This window comes from Macaca thibetana, chromosome 12 (assembly GCF_024542745.1).
Source record: "Macaca thibetana thibetana isolate TM-01 chromosome 12, ASM2454274v1, whole genome shotgun sequence".
Taxonomy (NCBI): Eukaryota; Metazoa; Chordata; class Mammalia; order Primates; family Cercopithecidae; genus Macaca; species Macaca thibetana.
Window position 1 is genome coordinate 15,563,809 of NC_065589.1, and position 14,488 is coordinate 15,578,296.

General features: G+C 41.2%; 1 protein-coding gene across 2 annotated transcripts in view; it reads left to right on the top strand.

The window, feature by feature from the left end:
• Positions 1-14,488, top strand: part of COL4A4 (collagen type IV alpha 4 chain) — a 156,808-nt gene that overhangs the window by 104,988 nt on the left and 37,332 nt on the right. For both annotated transcript variants that reach the window (XM_050752145.1, XM_050752146.1), the window contains exons 31-37: positions 601-744; positions 3,216-3,323; positions 4,443-4,624; positions 5,478-5,541; positions 8,109-8,189; positions 12,494-12,601; positions 13,403-13,510. In XM_050752145.1, coding sequence (XP_050608102.1) covers positions 601-744; positions 3,216-3,323; positions 4,443-4,624; positions 5,478-5,541; positions 8,109-8,189; positions 12,494-12,601; positions 13,403-13,510 — 795 coding nt within the window. The remainder of the gene's footprint in view (positions 1-600; positions 745-3,215; positions 3,324-4,442; positions 4,625-5,477; positions 5,542-8,108; positions 8,190-12,493; positions 12,602-13,402; positions 13,511-14,488) is intronic.

Genomic DNA, 14,488 nt, shown 5'->3' on the forward strand with positions numbered 1-14,488 from the left:
GGAGAGAGGATCTCCCTGTTTTACCCAGGCTGATCTTGAAATCCTGGCCTCAAGGATCCTCCTGCCTTGGTCTCCACAGTGCTAGGATTACAGGTCTGAGCCACCTTGCCCAACCGAGCCCAGCTATTAAGCGCAGTGAGGTTGACAATTGTTGTTTACTTTGAATAGAAACTCAGCATTAGGCAGGAGTTTGCATCTGTAGATGAACTACAGGAACACAATATATAAGAATCATACTAGTCTTTCCTAGGGCCGGGCACAGTGGCTCACACCTATAATCCCAGCATTTTGGGAGGCTGAGGCGGGTGGATCACTTGAGGCTAGGAGTTTGAGACCAGCCTGGCCAACATGGTGAAACTCCGTCTGTACTAAAAATACGAAAATTAGTCAAGTGCGGTGGCTCACACCTGTAATCCCAGCTACTTGGGAGGCCGAGGGAGGAGAATCACTTGAACTTGGGAGGCAGAGGTGGCAACGAGCCGAGATGGTGCCACTGCCCTTCAGCCTGGGTGACCGAGTGAGACTGTCCACCTCCCCCTGCTGAAAAAATAAATAAATAATAAAATATTTTCCTAAAACTTTATGCTCTCGTTTCACCAGGACCCCGGGGGCTGCCTGGTTTCCCAGGTTTTCCCGGAGAACGAGGAAAGCCTGGTGCAGAGGGATGTCCTGGCACAAAGGGAGAACCCGGAGAGAAGGGCATGTCTGGCTTTCCCGGAGACCAGGGAGTGAGAGGGGCCAAAGGTAAATAAAATACAGCCATGAAACATGCGTTTGTTTCTGGTATTTGATCCAAACCTAGAAATGTGATCTCTGAAATATAAAACAGGACCTTTCTGAAGCTTGGATTCCTCTTCCTTTTAGTTGTATGGTGTTTGTTTTACATTTTTAAACAAAATTCATTTTATTTACCTTTTAATCTTATTACATATACATGGCATATGAACTGCTCTATTAATTGAAAAATAATTAACAAGTGGTTCTTTTTTTTTTTTTTTTTGAGACGGAATCTCGCTCTGTCACCCAGGCTAGAGAGCAGTGGCGCGATCTCGGCTCACTGCAAGCTCCGCCTCCTGGGTTCATGCCATTCTCCTGCCTCAGCCTCCTGAGCAGCTGGGACTACAGGTGCCCGCCACCTCGCCCGGCTAATTTTTTGTAGTTTTAGTAGAGACAGGGTTTCACCGTGTCAGCCAGGATGGTCTCGATCTCCTGACCTCGTGATCTGCCCTCCCCGGCCTCCCAAAGTGCTGGGATTACAGGCGTGAGCCACCGCCCCCGGCCTAACAAGTAGTTCTTAATGCACTGATTTATAGCTTCTAGGTTTCAGAGAACTTTCTCACCTTTTGGGAAGGGGGCCTCTTGTTCTCCTACCTCTGTTTCAGTTAGAACAGAGGCTGGTAAGCTCTTCCTGTAAAAAGCACAGTAATAACAATTTCAGGCTTTGCAGGCCTTCTGGTCTCTGTCACAGTGACTCAAGTCTGCTTTTGTAGCATGAAAGCAGACATAGACAACACAGAAACAAACATAAAATAAAATTTCAATAAGATGGTATTTATGGATACGAAGGTTTGAATTTCATATAATTTTCACACCATGAAATATTACCTTGTTTTTGAGTTTTACCCCTCAACCATTTCACAGTGTAAAAACCATTCGCATCTCATGTGCTGACAGAACTGGCAGCAGGAGGGATTTGGCCCATGGGCTGCAGTTTGCCAACCTCTGAACTACCATGAGTCCACTTTCATCTGGGCCACAAGTAGAGTTTCCCCAAGTTTCATTTGAAAAAATATTTTCTGGCCGGGCGCGGTGGCTCACGCCTGTAATCCCAGCACTTTGGGAGGCCGAGGTGGGCGGATCACAAGGTTAGGAGATCGAGACCATCCTGGCTAACATGGTGAAACCCTGTCTCTACTAAAACTACAAAAAATTAGCCAGGCGTGTGGGCGGGCACCTGTAGTCCCAGCTACTCAGGAGGCTGAGGCAGGAGAATGGTGTGAACCTGGGAGGCGGAGCTTGCAGTGAGCCAAGATCACGCCACTGTACTCCAGCCTGGGCGACAGAGGGAGACTCCGTCTCCAGAAAAAAAAAAAAAAGTTTTCTTTACTATGAAAAATAAGTTTTTGAGAGCAATGGTTTAAATGTTATGTCCTCATCCCTGTTAAATGTTTACTCCCACTTCTTAGTTCTGGGGCACTAATGGGTGAAGGTAATACTTCCTTTCCAGTGTTGAGAAAAAAATGCTTGACAATTTTCAGACCCAAGGATTTTTGCCCTTAAGGCCTTTTGGGCAAGTAGCCTCATATTGAATTAAAATTACCTTTTCTTCTTAGTTGATTGATTCTACCACAATTTTTTGTTTTACTAGCTTGTACATTATGTAGAATCAAGGAACCAAAGAGTCATTCTTTGCTAGCTTAGATAAGTGATGTTTGCTGTGCTATTATGCTACTATACAATTATCCCACTAAAAATTAAAATTCGGACTAATGCCAGTGATGGGCTAGTAAACTAGTTCTTTGAAATAAAATAAAATAAAAAAGCACTGTGGTTTATAGTGTTTGCTGAGTGCCACACTGTAAATACTCCTGCCATGGCTGATTTAAAGTTAGCAATGGTTTAACAACTGGCTTGCAGGGTTCTTGAATTGTGGTAATTGGCACTCGTCAAGCTGGTAGGAGCCCACGCCTGCACACTGCTATAGCTGGGCAGTGTTTACAAAATCAGGCAGAAGTACACTATGTCCTACCTACCTTTCGGAAGTCACTGTGAGGAGTGCCACATTGAGATAAGTGTCTGTTCTTTCAATACAAGGAAAGTAAGAGAGGATGGCTAGGAGGAGACATGGAACTGGAAATATGAGATGGGCAAATTCAAACTTTATAGCACAAAGCGACATTTTTTGTAGACTGGAACTTTTCAAATCTGTCTTAACCTCAGTGAAGACCCAGACCAGTTTGGCTGAATTTGGCAAACATTCAGTGAGCACTCCCGGTACACCAGACTCTGTGACTGGACAAGTGGGGTCAGGAATGTAAAAGATGACTGACTTTCCTTTAGGAAATCAGCCAACGATGGTGATGTTTTGTGATCTACATAAATACAGCTTCGTAGGTTAAGTGGGAATTTGTAATTTGGGAGTGAAATGTGGTAACAGATGAATTATGTGTGCGATGTTCCTGTTCATTTTGTTCTTGCATAATTAATATCTATAGGAGCCATAGGACCTCCTGGAGATGAAGGAGAAATGGCTATCATTTCCAAAAAGGGAAAACCCGGGGAACCTGGACCTCCTGGAGATGATGGATTCCCAGGAGAAAGAGGTAAACACTTAGAGTTTTTAACCATATCAAATAAGTTGACATCCTTACAGATCGCATGTGTAGGCAACTTTCCCCAATAACAGAGATTAGAAAAGGCCTTTTTTTTTTTTTTTTGAGATGGAGTTTCGCTCTTGTCGTCCAGGCTGGAGTGCAGTGGCACCATCTCAGCTCATTGCAACCTCTGCCTCCTGGGTTCAAGCGATTCTCCTGCCTCAGCCTCCCGAGTAGCTGGAATTACAGGTGCATGCCACCACACCTGACTAATTTTTGTATTTTTAGTAGAGACGTGAGTTTTACCATGTTGGCCAGGCTGGTCTCAAACTCCTGGTGATCCACCCGCCTTGGCCTCCCAAAGTGCTGGATTACAGGCGTGAGCCACCACGAGAAAAGGCCATTTTTTAGATACAAATAAACCTTGTGGTACATTTTTTGCTCCTCCATGCTAAAACTTAGCCGAAGTTCCTGTGTATTCCTAGATTTGGATATTCTAAACTAGGATCAACCTGAGCTATACAAAAACTACTGGTTTCAGGTTTGGTAATTGATTTTAAAGTGAATAGCACAATGACTGTTCAAGTCATTATGACCAGTGCCTCTCAAACTTCAGTGCACATTAATTACCTGGAGAGCTTGTTAAAATGCAGATTCTGATTCAGCAGCTCTAGAGCAGCCAGGGATCCTGCCTTTCTAACAGACACCCCAATGCCCGTGCTAACGGTCCACAGAAACATTGCAGAGTGAGGATTTTTGACAACCCCATTTGTGTGCTCCTCCAAGGTCAGACTTAATCTGCATGAGGTGCTCATCTCTCAGCTAGTTGTTAGAGGGCAAATATTTTAACTTTTCTGGGTAAGTGCTTCTTCATTTGTAAAATAAGCAGTCGAAGCAAATAATCCTGTGTGCTCCCTCCCACCTCTGATAGTCCTTAGATGTTCTCAGGCAGCTTCTTTCATCAGTGAAGTCACTGAAACCAGAAATGATCAGGAAGCGGCTTGGGGCGGGAATCAGAATCCTCAATACCTTTGGCTTTATCTCCTAAAAGTAGGATGAAGTCCCTCAGCCTAACTATTACCTAGCTCAAAATTTCAGCAGAGACCTTAATACCTCCAACTTCATCAGGTGATAAAGGAACACCCGGGATGCAAGGGAGAAGAGGAGAGCCAGGAAGATATGGACCACCTGGATTTCACAGAGGGGAACCTGGTGAGAAAGGTCAGCCAGGGCCTCCTGGACCCCCAGGCCCTCCAGGCTCAACTGGTCTAAGAGGGTTCATTGGTTTTCCAGGACTTCCAGGTGACCAGGTAAGGGGCTAGTGCTTTGTGGGGGGAGAGATAATAAAACCTTTCCGCTCTTATGATGTCCGTAAGGGGCTATAATTTGCCAGCATATATACCATTGCCCTTTCACTGGCTCTTAGAATGTAAGGTGTAGCCCAAGGAGAAAACAGAGCCTTCTAGAAGGCCACGATGAAACTGACATTTCTGACCAGTGCACCTGCCTGGTTCCCCTAAAATAGAGGACCAAGGCACGTAATCACTATCCCCCAGCCTGGTTTAAACCACCCACGAAGACTTGCCTCATGACCACTGGTTTACTGGAATGAAAGTCGTCCTGAAAAATCACCCAAATCCTCTCTTTAAAGTCTTCCAGTTTCAGATATTGCAGATTTTGCTTTAAATATATTTAGTCTTCACAACCATGAGTGAAATACCCTTTGAGAATCCAGGAGGTACATTATGTGTAGTAGCCAACATTATACTTCTGGAAAATGCATAACTCACTATCCATCTTTTGGAATGAAATGGATTTTTAAAGTCTTTCATATGCTATGACTTATAATACTATTTTATTTAGTATCAGCTTGTTTGTTTGTAATTTAAAATTCAAATTAGTAACACAATTACTGTTTCACAACCAAGTGTAGAGAATGGGATGCTACCAGTTGCTATTGAGAACTCTAATTCTAGAGGAGCTATATCAACTTTGAAAAACTAGATACATGTAGTGGGAGACTTGCAATGCATTTCAACTTTCATTACCACTGCAAATTACAAAAACCGAATTAGTTACAGAAAATTACAAATGGATCGTGTCGTGCATGTGCCATTTGTATTTGAAATCTGATTAAGGCCTTTTGTTTCATTAAACTGTCAGGGTGAGCCAGGTTCTCCAGGTCCCCCTGGATTTTCAGGAATCGATGGAGCAAGAGGACCTAAAGGTATGGTTTGGAGATACAGAAGCCACCTGTCAAATGCATAGTCCCGAGAGTTTCTAACATTATAAACAAGTGCCTTTTACATGATAAGCAAAGTGTATCCAAGAAACTGCAGCACCCAAGGGGCTCTTCTTAGACAGTCAAACACTCAAGATCCAAATGTTCTACAGTTGTCACTCAGATCCAAGGGTATCAGATAGAAAACAGCATGCCTGCAGGCTCTTCGTGTCTTCCTCCTCCGTGAGAGTCCCAGCAGCAGTCCATGGAGTGACTGCAGCCCCTCAAGTAACAGCTCAGTTGCAAGGATAACAGATCCACATCAGTGGGCAGTGCCCGCAGGGATAACAGATCCACATCAGTGGGCAGTGCCCACCTTGGCTTAGAAACCCTATGTCCCACAGGAGTCAGTATCTTTTCTAAGGACTCCATAAGTACAGCTTTTAGAGTCCCAGTTAGGACATAGAGGCTAAAGCCATGACTTTCCAGCAGGTGCTAAGAGTTCACCTGAGAAGTTTCAAGATAGATGTAATTTACAATTGGGGTTTTTTTTTTTTTTTTTTTTTTTTTTTTCCCCACTATAAGTCAAGGTCAGCAAAATATTTTTTCCTAAAGAGCCAGATAATAATGATTTTCAGCTTGTTGGGCTATATGGTCTCAGTCACAACTATTCAACTGTGTTGTTATAGTGTGAAAGCAGCTGTAGACTATATGTAAACAAAGGAGTGTGGCTGTTTTCCAATAGAATTTTATTTGCAAAATTGGCTGCAGGCTACATTTGGCCCCATGGGCCTTAGTTTACCTTGTGTCAAAAGCAATGTTGCATTGTAACACACCTAACATTCTAGTGAAAGAGAGGCTTCATTAACCCTTTATTCAGACAAACAAGTAAACAAAGAGCAGGATATCTTAGTTGCAATATTTGCATAAAACCTTTAATAGTTTTACTATCTTGGTATATCATTGGGTTGATATTTTTCTTTAAATCTACTTTCAAATGATTCACCTTTTTAACCTTAGCCTTAGCCTAACTAGCTGTAAATTCACAGGTTAACATGCAATTATCCTTTATTTTGATATAAGTTAAAATAAATTTAAAATATAAAATACTAGTTAATGAACCACCTACAATCCTCTGTCTTACTACTTTGAGAGACACTCTATAAATAATATGCTAAATGCTGTAAGAAACATGACCTGTGTGGGCTTATTTCTTCAGAAAGAATATAATCTAGATCCCTTCTTGGGAAATGGTTACAAATAGAAAAAATTTTATATTTGATTTTGATATTGTATAACTTCAGGGTTCAGAAGTTACTCCTTTTCCACTTACCTATACATTTATTATAGTCTCTTTACTTTTCTTTCACAGTAAAAACCTACCTCTTCTCACTTCCTTCATACTTGTATTGGGCCATGCTTACAAGGAATTGAAATGCACTCAAGATACCTGGAGTCAAAGATGTCTTATGGATCCCACAGATAGGAGACATAGTTCTGCCAAGGCTAAAGGGACCCTAGCCCTTAAGCAATCCATGGTTTCTCACTTTTTCCCATGGTATATTTTTTTACTTAACTGTCTACCAACTGGCTTCATCTCTCTCTACACAGTATCTTTTCTGGATATTTCTGGATATGTTGGGTTGCACTCTAATATGTTCTACATCAGGACAACTCATGATAATGCTCTTGGTTTCTGCCCCAATAGCCAAGGACTTCAAATTCTCACTTTCTTATTCCATCTTCTCAAGGAAAGACTTGTTTGACCTGGAATGGGCCAGAATTCCACTCCTCAAGCAATTGGCCATGATTATGAGTAGAGTCAGATAGGAGAAAGGCTTCCACAAGGTGCTGGTGGGACCCCTTTAGAAAGGGGTGTAAATGGGCAATTACTGTAAGATACACTTAACTTACCTCTCTAATTCTCTTGAAACCCCATCTATTTTCTTGCCTTTCTTCCCACTCCATTTTGAGTCCTCCACTTCAAACTGGCTCCCAACCATAATGTAGGTCCTTGTGTCTGGAAGCATTATGGAGTGTCCAGTAGCTTTGTGGGACTGTGGGAGTCATGGCCTACAGTGACTTTTGAATGTGCCATCTGTTGTCATCAATGCAGTATGCCTTTGTGATTTTCTTTTTCTAGGACATTGAGTTGAGCTGCCTTATAAAAGAGCTTGAAATATGATTGCAGCAGCCAAAACAGTGACAATTTTTGCTTTTTGTTTCAAAAACATAAGGATATAGTCACTCAATGCCAAATAATTTCTTAACTAGAAACTTAAATTTGAAAATTTTTTCAGGACTTAAAAACTCAAACTTATCAAGACCTGGAGATCCTTATGATTGTGATGAACTCTAAAACTGTGTGTGTGTATGTGTGTGTGTGGTATGTAAAATGCATCTTGCGTTTTATATTTCTATTTGTTCTTCTTTAGAAAAGAAATATTTAAAAATACTCTCCTAAAATATCTGAAGATAAGCTATATAGACAAATACCATAAATGTTATTGTCACCTGTATGAGACCAAATTAAATTGTCTAAAATTATGTAACATGCATTTTATCCCTTTCAGGAAACAAAGGTGACCCTGCCCCTGCCAGTCACTTTGGTCCACCTGGTCCAAAGGGTGAGCCAGGTAGCTCTGGATGTCCAGGTATAGCTGCATATTTTTCTTACTAAAACAAAAAAATATAGTTTAGTTTGAAAAGCAGAACAGTTACTTCTAGCTGGCAATGATCATATCAATATTTTCTTCCCCCTTTGTGCATTAAGGTACAAATAAACTGGATTATATATAAGCACTTCCATAGCATTCCTGGCCTAGAAGAACACCAGGGTTATACACTAAGGATTCGCAATCATTTTTCCATCATGGCTCATGTGACCGATGATGCTGACACAACAGTAAACTCCCCAGGTGTGCCCATATTTTGGCAAACTCAAAAATGAATATTGCAAACAATTAAAATCTGGACCATTTTGTACCCTCTATCATTTAAAATGATGCATTCGCAATAACCACTCACACTGACTACAGCTGCAGGTTGTCATTCCAGCTCTTTCTTTCTGCTGAGAAAAGTATATGCCAGTGTAAGTGAGGTGCACCATTGTTGAGCTATCATTGAATCTATTTTAATTTACTAAAAATCAAACCAAATCAAGCAAACGTAAGCCTCATCACCAACAAGAAATCTAAGTCATTTAAAACAATATTTTGCTTCTCAACAACAATTAACATGGAATCCTTCAGAATGGATTGTGATGCACCATTGAGTTCTTGTGACAGTTGAGGCCACAACTGGCTACATTAGATGACCCACAGTAGAAGGGAAGTGCCAGTGCTATGCACAGCTCCATGCTTTACAGGCAAAGGGAAACCATTTGAGTTCAAGCCAACAGAACAGGACCCCTAGAGGAGAAAGCAGCTTTAGGACAGAATGCTCTATTGGTTTGCACTCATATATGTTTACATTTCAGAAAATGTTGGAGACATTAATTGGCCCCCCCTTTCTGGACCCTATAGAAATGCATCAATATTTAAAATATGCATATCCCTTGACTTAGGAATTCTAGGAATTTATCTGGAGTCAATAATCAGACAAGTGTACAAAGATGCATGCCCAGGAATGTGCATTGTTTGGATGGAACAAATGTCCATCCACAGATGCCTGGTTAAATAAGTTATACCCCAGGGCATTCAGCCAATAGTGGTCAGGTTAGAAATCAGGTTTGTGTTTAGATGGGTCCCTTGTAAATTAAAACACCTCGTATTAATAAATGTGTGCATTACCTTAAAATTCCCTCTGGCAATAGCTGTGTTTCATTTCATATAACAGAAAGAATATTAGATATTTTCTGAGCAGAACTATATGAGAAATTTTATTTTCTTTGTTTTTATATTATAAGATTGTTAAAATGGAAGTCTAACAAAAACAAGTTAGTACAGTGACAAAAACGACCTTTCCCACCTTCTTCCCACTCTTTCTTATGGGTCTTTCACCTCTGACATGAATAAATACATTTAGATAGTATGTGTATATATACATATGTGTGTGTGTGTGTGTGTGTATTTTAGATGGAGTCTTGCTCTTTCGCCCAGGCTGGAGTGCAGTGGCACGATCTTGGCTCACTGCAACCTCCACCTTCTGGGTTCAAGCAATTCTCCCACCTTAGCCTCCCAAGTAGCTGGGACCACAGGTGTGCTCTACCACACCTAGTATTTTTGATAGAGACAGAGTTTCACCATGTTGGTTAGGCTGATCTCAAACTACTGGCCTCAAGTGATCTGCCTGCCTCGGCTTCCCAAAGTGCTGGGATTACAGGTGTGATCCACTGTGCCTGGCCTAGGCTATAGTATAATATTTTAACTGAACTGTATAACTGAAGTGTACATTTGATGGGGAAAAGAGTTTTGAGGTCAGCATTATGGGAGTTCATGACAAATATCAAAGTGAGAAGCCTCAGAAGGGAAAAATCAGCGGCTCAAAGTCAACCATTATTACTTCACCTGTGATCTTGGATAAGCTGAGTATCTTCTCTGAGCGTAGCTTCCTCACCTGTAAACTGGCCCTATGCATATTGCAGGATTGTCCTGAGGATCAAACGAAAGAACCTGAAACTGAAAATGATTATGCAAATGTAAAGTGCAATGATCATCATTGTCATCATTATCATCATCAGTCAGCAAAACCTGAAGACATTTTCCTATACTTACTGGTATTTTTATGTAAACCCCAAAGATAAGATTTTATAAGCTCAGAGTAGTCCAAAATGGGGGCCTGTGATGTTACCTAGTATTTTAAGTTAAAAATGATAAATCTGAGTGATTTTACACTTAGGTTAACTTTTTCAGAAAGTTTGCCTTGGCAGAATTTGCCTGTTCTCATGTGGTTACCACCATTTAAATTGGCCCCTTTCCCATATGCCATGGCCTCAGCTTAGAAATTTTAAATTATATTATATGTTATTCGCCAGCGTAAAGTTTACTTAATACACTATTTCCATTGACTGGAGAAAGCTGCATTGAATTTGAATGAGCATCGTGAGAAGGCATAGATTTGCAGCTGGTTTTGGGATTATATGTGATTATTCTGGGTTCAGTCCTACCTACTCTGCACTCTATTCAGAGAGAAAATATAGTGCAAATTACCTCAGAAGTTCTGTTCTTAACACAAACTCACAAAATTCGGGAGAAATTTTTTTTTTTTTAATATTTCAGTGTTTTCTTTTTTTTTTTTTTTTTTTTTTTGAGACGGAGTCTCGCTCTGTCGCCCAGGCTGGAGTGCAGTGGCGCGATCTCGGCTCACCGCAAGCTCCGCCTCCCGGGTTCACGCCATTCTCCTGCCTCAGCCTCCCGAGTAGCTGGGACTACAGGCGCCCACAACCGCGCCCGGCTAATTTTTTGTATTTTTAGTAGAGACGGGGTTTCACCGTGGTCTCGATCTCCTGACCTTGTGATCCGCCCACCTCAGCCTCCCAAAGTGCTGGGATTACAGGCGTGAGCCACCGCGCCCGGCTATTTCAGTGTTTTCATTTGTGGATGAGAATAATGCTGCTTTACCTTTACTGTAGGAATGTTTTCAGGATAAATAAGATAGTATAGAGTGAGACTAATAAATGGTAAATTCGATCAGGGAACAGTTATAGACGAACGAAAGCTTGTTACATGTGTGCTATAATAAATGATGACTATAGCCCCTACCACGGTTTGTAAATACAGAGACATGTATTTTATGTACAGATTCAACCAGTGATTTTCAGCACACACTCTTGGTTTATCCCATAAACATGCATTAAACTCATACATTGTAAATAAACCCATGGGGAAATAGTCATCCTCTTTAGTAATCAAAGAAATGTAATTTCAAGTGTCTGAAATATCATTTTATCCTTAATAAATTAGGAAGAAAATAAGTCAGCAAACTAAAATGTCCTCAGTAAGAACATGGCATGCTCTTGGAGCTGTGGGTGGGTTCCACATGGTGGTATGAGTCAGTGCAGTACTTACTCTAAAGTACTGGCAACCTGTATCAAAAACCAAAGGCTGAATGGTCTGTTGTAGAAAACTAGAGAAGAACTGAATTGTGCCCTGCGGCAAGTCACTGTCATGAGAAAAGGACCGTTTTAAATTGTTAAAAATGGAAAAGACCTACCCATTAGATGTGATGGGTGATTCTGGGATGAAACATGGTGTGGACAAACCAACTGTGAAGGACATTAAGGGGAGAATTGGGGGCATTCAAGTATGGGGATGAGTGTTTGATGGTATTAAGAATTGCTATTAATTTTCTTGGCTGTGAAAATGTTATTTTGGCAATGGAGAAAAACACTCCTACTTTTCAGACTTCTTACCTCCTGAAGTATTTAGGGATGGAATTACACTATGGTGTGATGCACTTTAAAATACTTCAGCATTTAAAATGCATTTGAAAATACCAAAATATCATGCTATTTGTCCAGAAATTCTACTCCTAGGAATTTTTCCTAAGGAAATAATTTAATAGGAGGAAAAAAAATTGATGAGAGACATATAAAGAGCATTATGGATAACAGCAGAGTTAGAGAAAACTTAAATGGCCAATAGTAAAAGAAAATTGAATTAGTTAATTTAATTAAGATTGACTTAAAAAGCTATTGGTCATTTACTTAAAAATGATAATTAGGAAAACCAATATAAACTTGGAAAATTACTTATGCTACAACACTAGTTTTAAAAATCAGAATATAAAATTGTGGCTATCATCTGTACATGTATGCATATATGGAGACTTGTGTTAAGCTGGTGGGATTGTGGGCATTTTGTTATCAATATCTCATTAATGTTATTTGCCTTTCCAATAGAAACTATTTAAAAATAAAAAAGTAAGGATAGGAAAGAATAGGGTGGGCTGAAGTTGGTGATTTTACAGATTCACTGTCTCAAACAGCAACTCGGATGTTTGATCTTTCCTTCTTTAGGGCATTTTGGAGCATCCGGAGAGCAGGGCTTGCCTGGCGTTCAAGGGCCCAGAGGATCACCTGGATGGCCAGGACCACCTGGCTCCTCTGGACCACCAGGGTGCCCAGGTACCTTGAAAGGGAATCTGGAGACTTCCTGAGCACTCTTGTGTCTCAGAGTGTTTCAGAAACAACGAGTCTTTAATTAGACCTAAATTCAGATACGGCTCTGCCGTTTCCCAGACCTGTGACTTCGGATAGGTCACTTAAGCTCACCTATGCCTCACCTATAAGCTAGCGGGTTTCACCAAGTGACTTGGAGTAGATTAAGATAGCACCTGTAAAGTGCCTAGCGTGGCACCAGACACAAAGGAATGGTTGGACAGATAGCAACTCCTTTCTTTTTAGTTTTTGTTTTTTTAGAGAGAGAGGGCTTCACTCTATTAACAAGGCTGGAGTATGGTGGCCTAATCACAGCTCACTGTAGCCTCGAACTCCTGGCCTCAGGGAGGCTGTCTCAGTCTCCCAAAGTGCCAGGATTACAGGCATGAGCCAGTGTGCCTGGTCCAGATAGCAGCTCCTTTCCAGCCCTTTGCATTTCCCCTGCCATTCAGGATTCTTTTTTTTTCCCCCCCTTCTCGACCTAAGGCAGATGCCACACTTACAGCACAGTATTTTAATGGATACTTTTCCTGCCAATTCAGAAAAAAGAAAGTTGAAAACTATAATTGGCAACTTCATTCATTTGGAAGTGTATTTTCTCCTTCTGAATTTAAATGTATTTTTCTCCCTAGAGTTCAGATATATAGGAAGAAAAAGTAATGAGACAATGTTCTCTGTTAGCCATTTATTAAGAACATAGATGACTTTTGCAGTGAATGTAACTCATTTATTATCTGGGTATCTGCAAAACTTCCCTGTCATCCTTAGGTGATCGGGGGATGCCTGGGCTGAGGGGACAGCCAGGAGAAATGGGAGACCCTGGGCCAAGAGGCCTCCAGGGGGATCCAGGGATACCAGGTCCTCCAGGAATAAAAGGTAAGTCAAAAGGAAGCCCATCCCACCAGAAAAATGCAGCCCAATGAGGGCAAATTAATGATGTTTTTTCCTGTACCAGTGAGTGACCATGCTCTTGGTCATACCACTCTTTTCCGTAGGTGCTGTTAGCATCTTCCTGCTCTTCCTTAGCCAGGGCTGTAGTGCCCATCCAGCCAGCTGACCTGCCTTCTACCAGGGAGATGGTAGTGCTACCATTTTCTTTTTTCTTTTCTTTTTTCTTTTCTTTTCTTTTCTTTTTTCTTCTCTTTTCTTTTCTTCTCTTCTCTTCTCTCTTCTCTTTTCTTTTCTTTTCTTTCTTCTTTTTTTTTTTTTTTTGAGACAGTGTCTTGCTCTGTCGCCCAGGCTGAAGTGCGGTGGCGCAATCTCAGCTCACTGCAACCTCCACTTCCCAGGTTCAAGCGATTCTCCTGCCTCAGCCTTCCAAGCAGCTAGGATTACAGGCGCCCACCACCATGCCTGGCTAATTTTTGTATTTTTTAGTGGAGACGGGGTTTCACCAGGTTGGCCAGGCTGGTCTCAACCTCCTGACCTCAAATGATCCACCCGCCTCGGCCTCTCAAAATGCTAGGATGTGAGTGCCCAGCTGCTGCCATCTTATTTCTGACGGCATTTAGCCAAATGATTTTTATGATGTTTAGGCCCATTATTTATGTATTCTCTTCACCTGTGGTTAAGCTCCTACTATGTCCTAGATTCTGTGCTAAATGCTGGGTGTACAGTTTTGAAGAAAATAGACCTGCTTCCTGCCCTCATGGAGCTGACAGTATGGCAGGAAAGAAAGACATCAATCATACATGTGGAAATGAACATATGTTTACTGATCATGATAAGTGGAAGAGAAAATAATAAGGTGCTACAGAGATAGAGTAATTAGTGTTCACCATCTTCGTTTGATCAAGGATAATTTTTTCTGGGTTGAACTTCTTGGTCTGTAAAGGCAATAGTGGACTGGTTAGA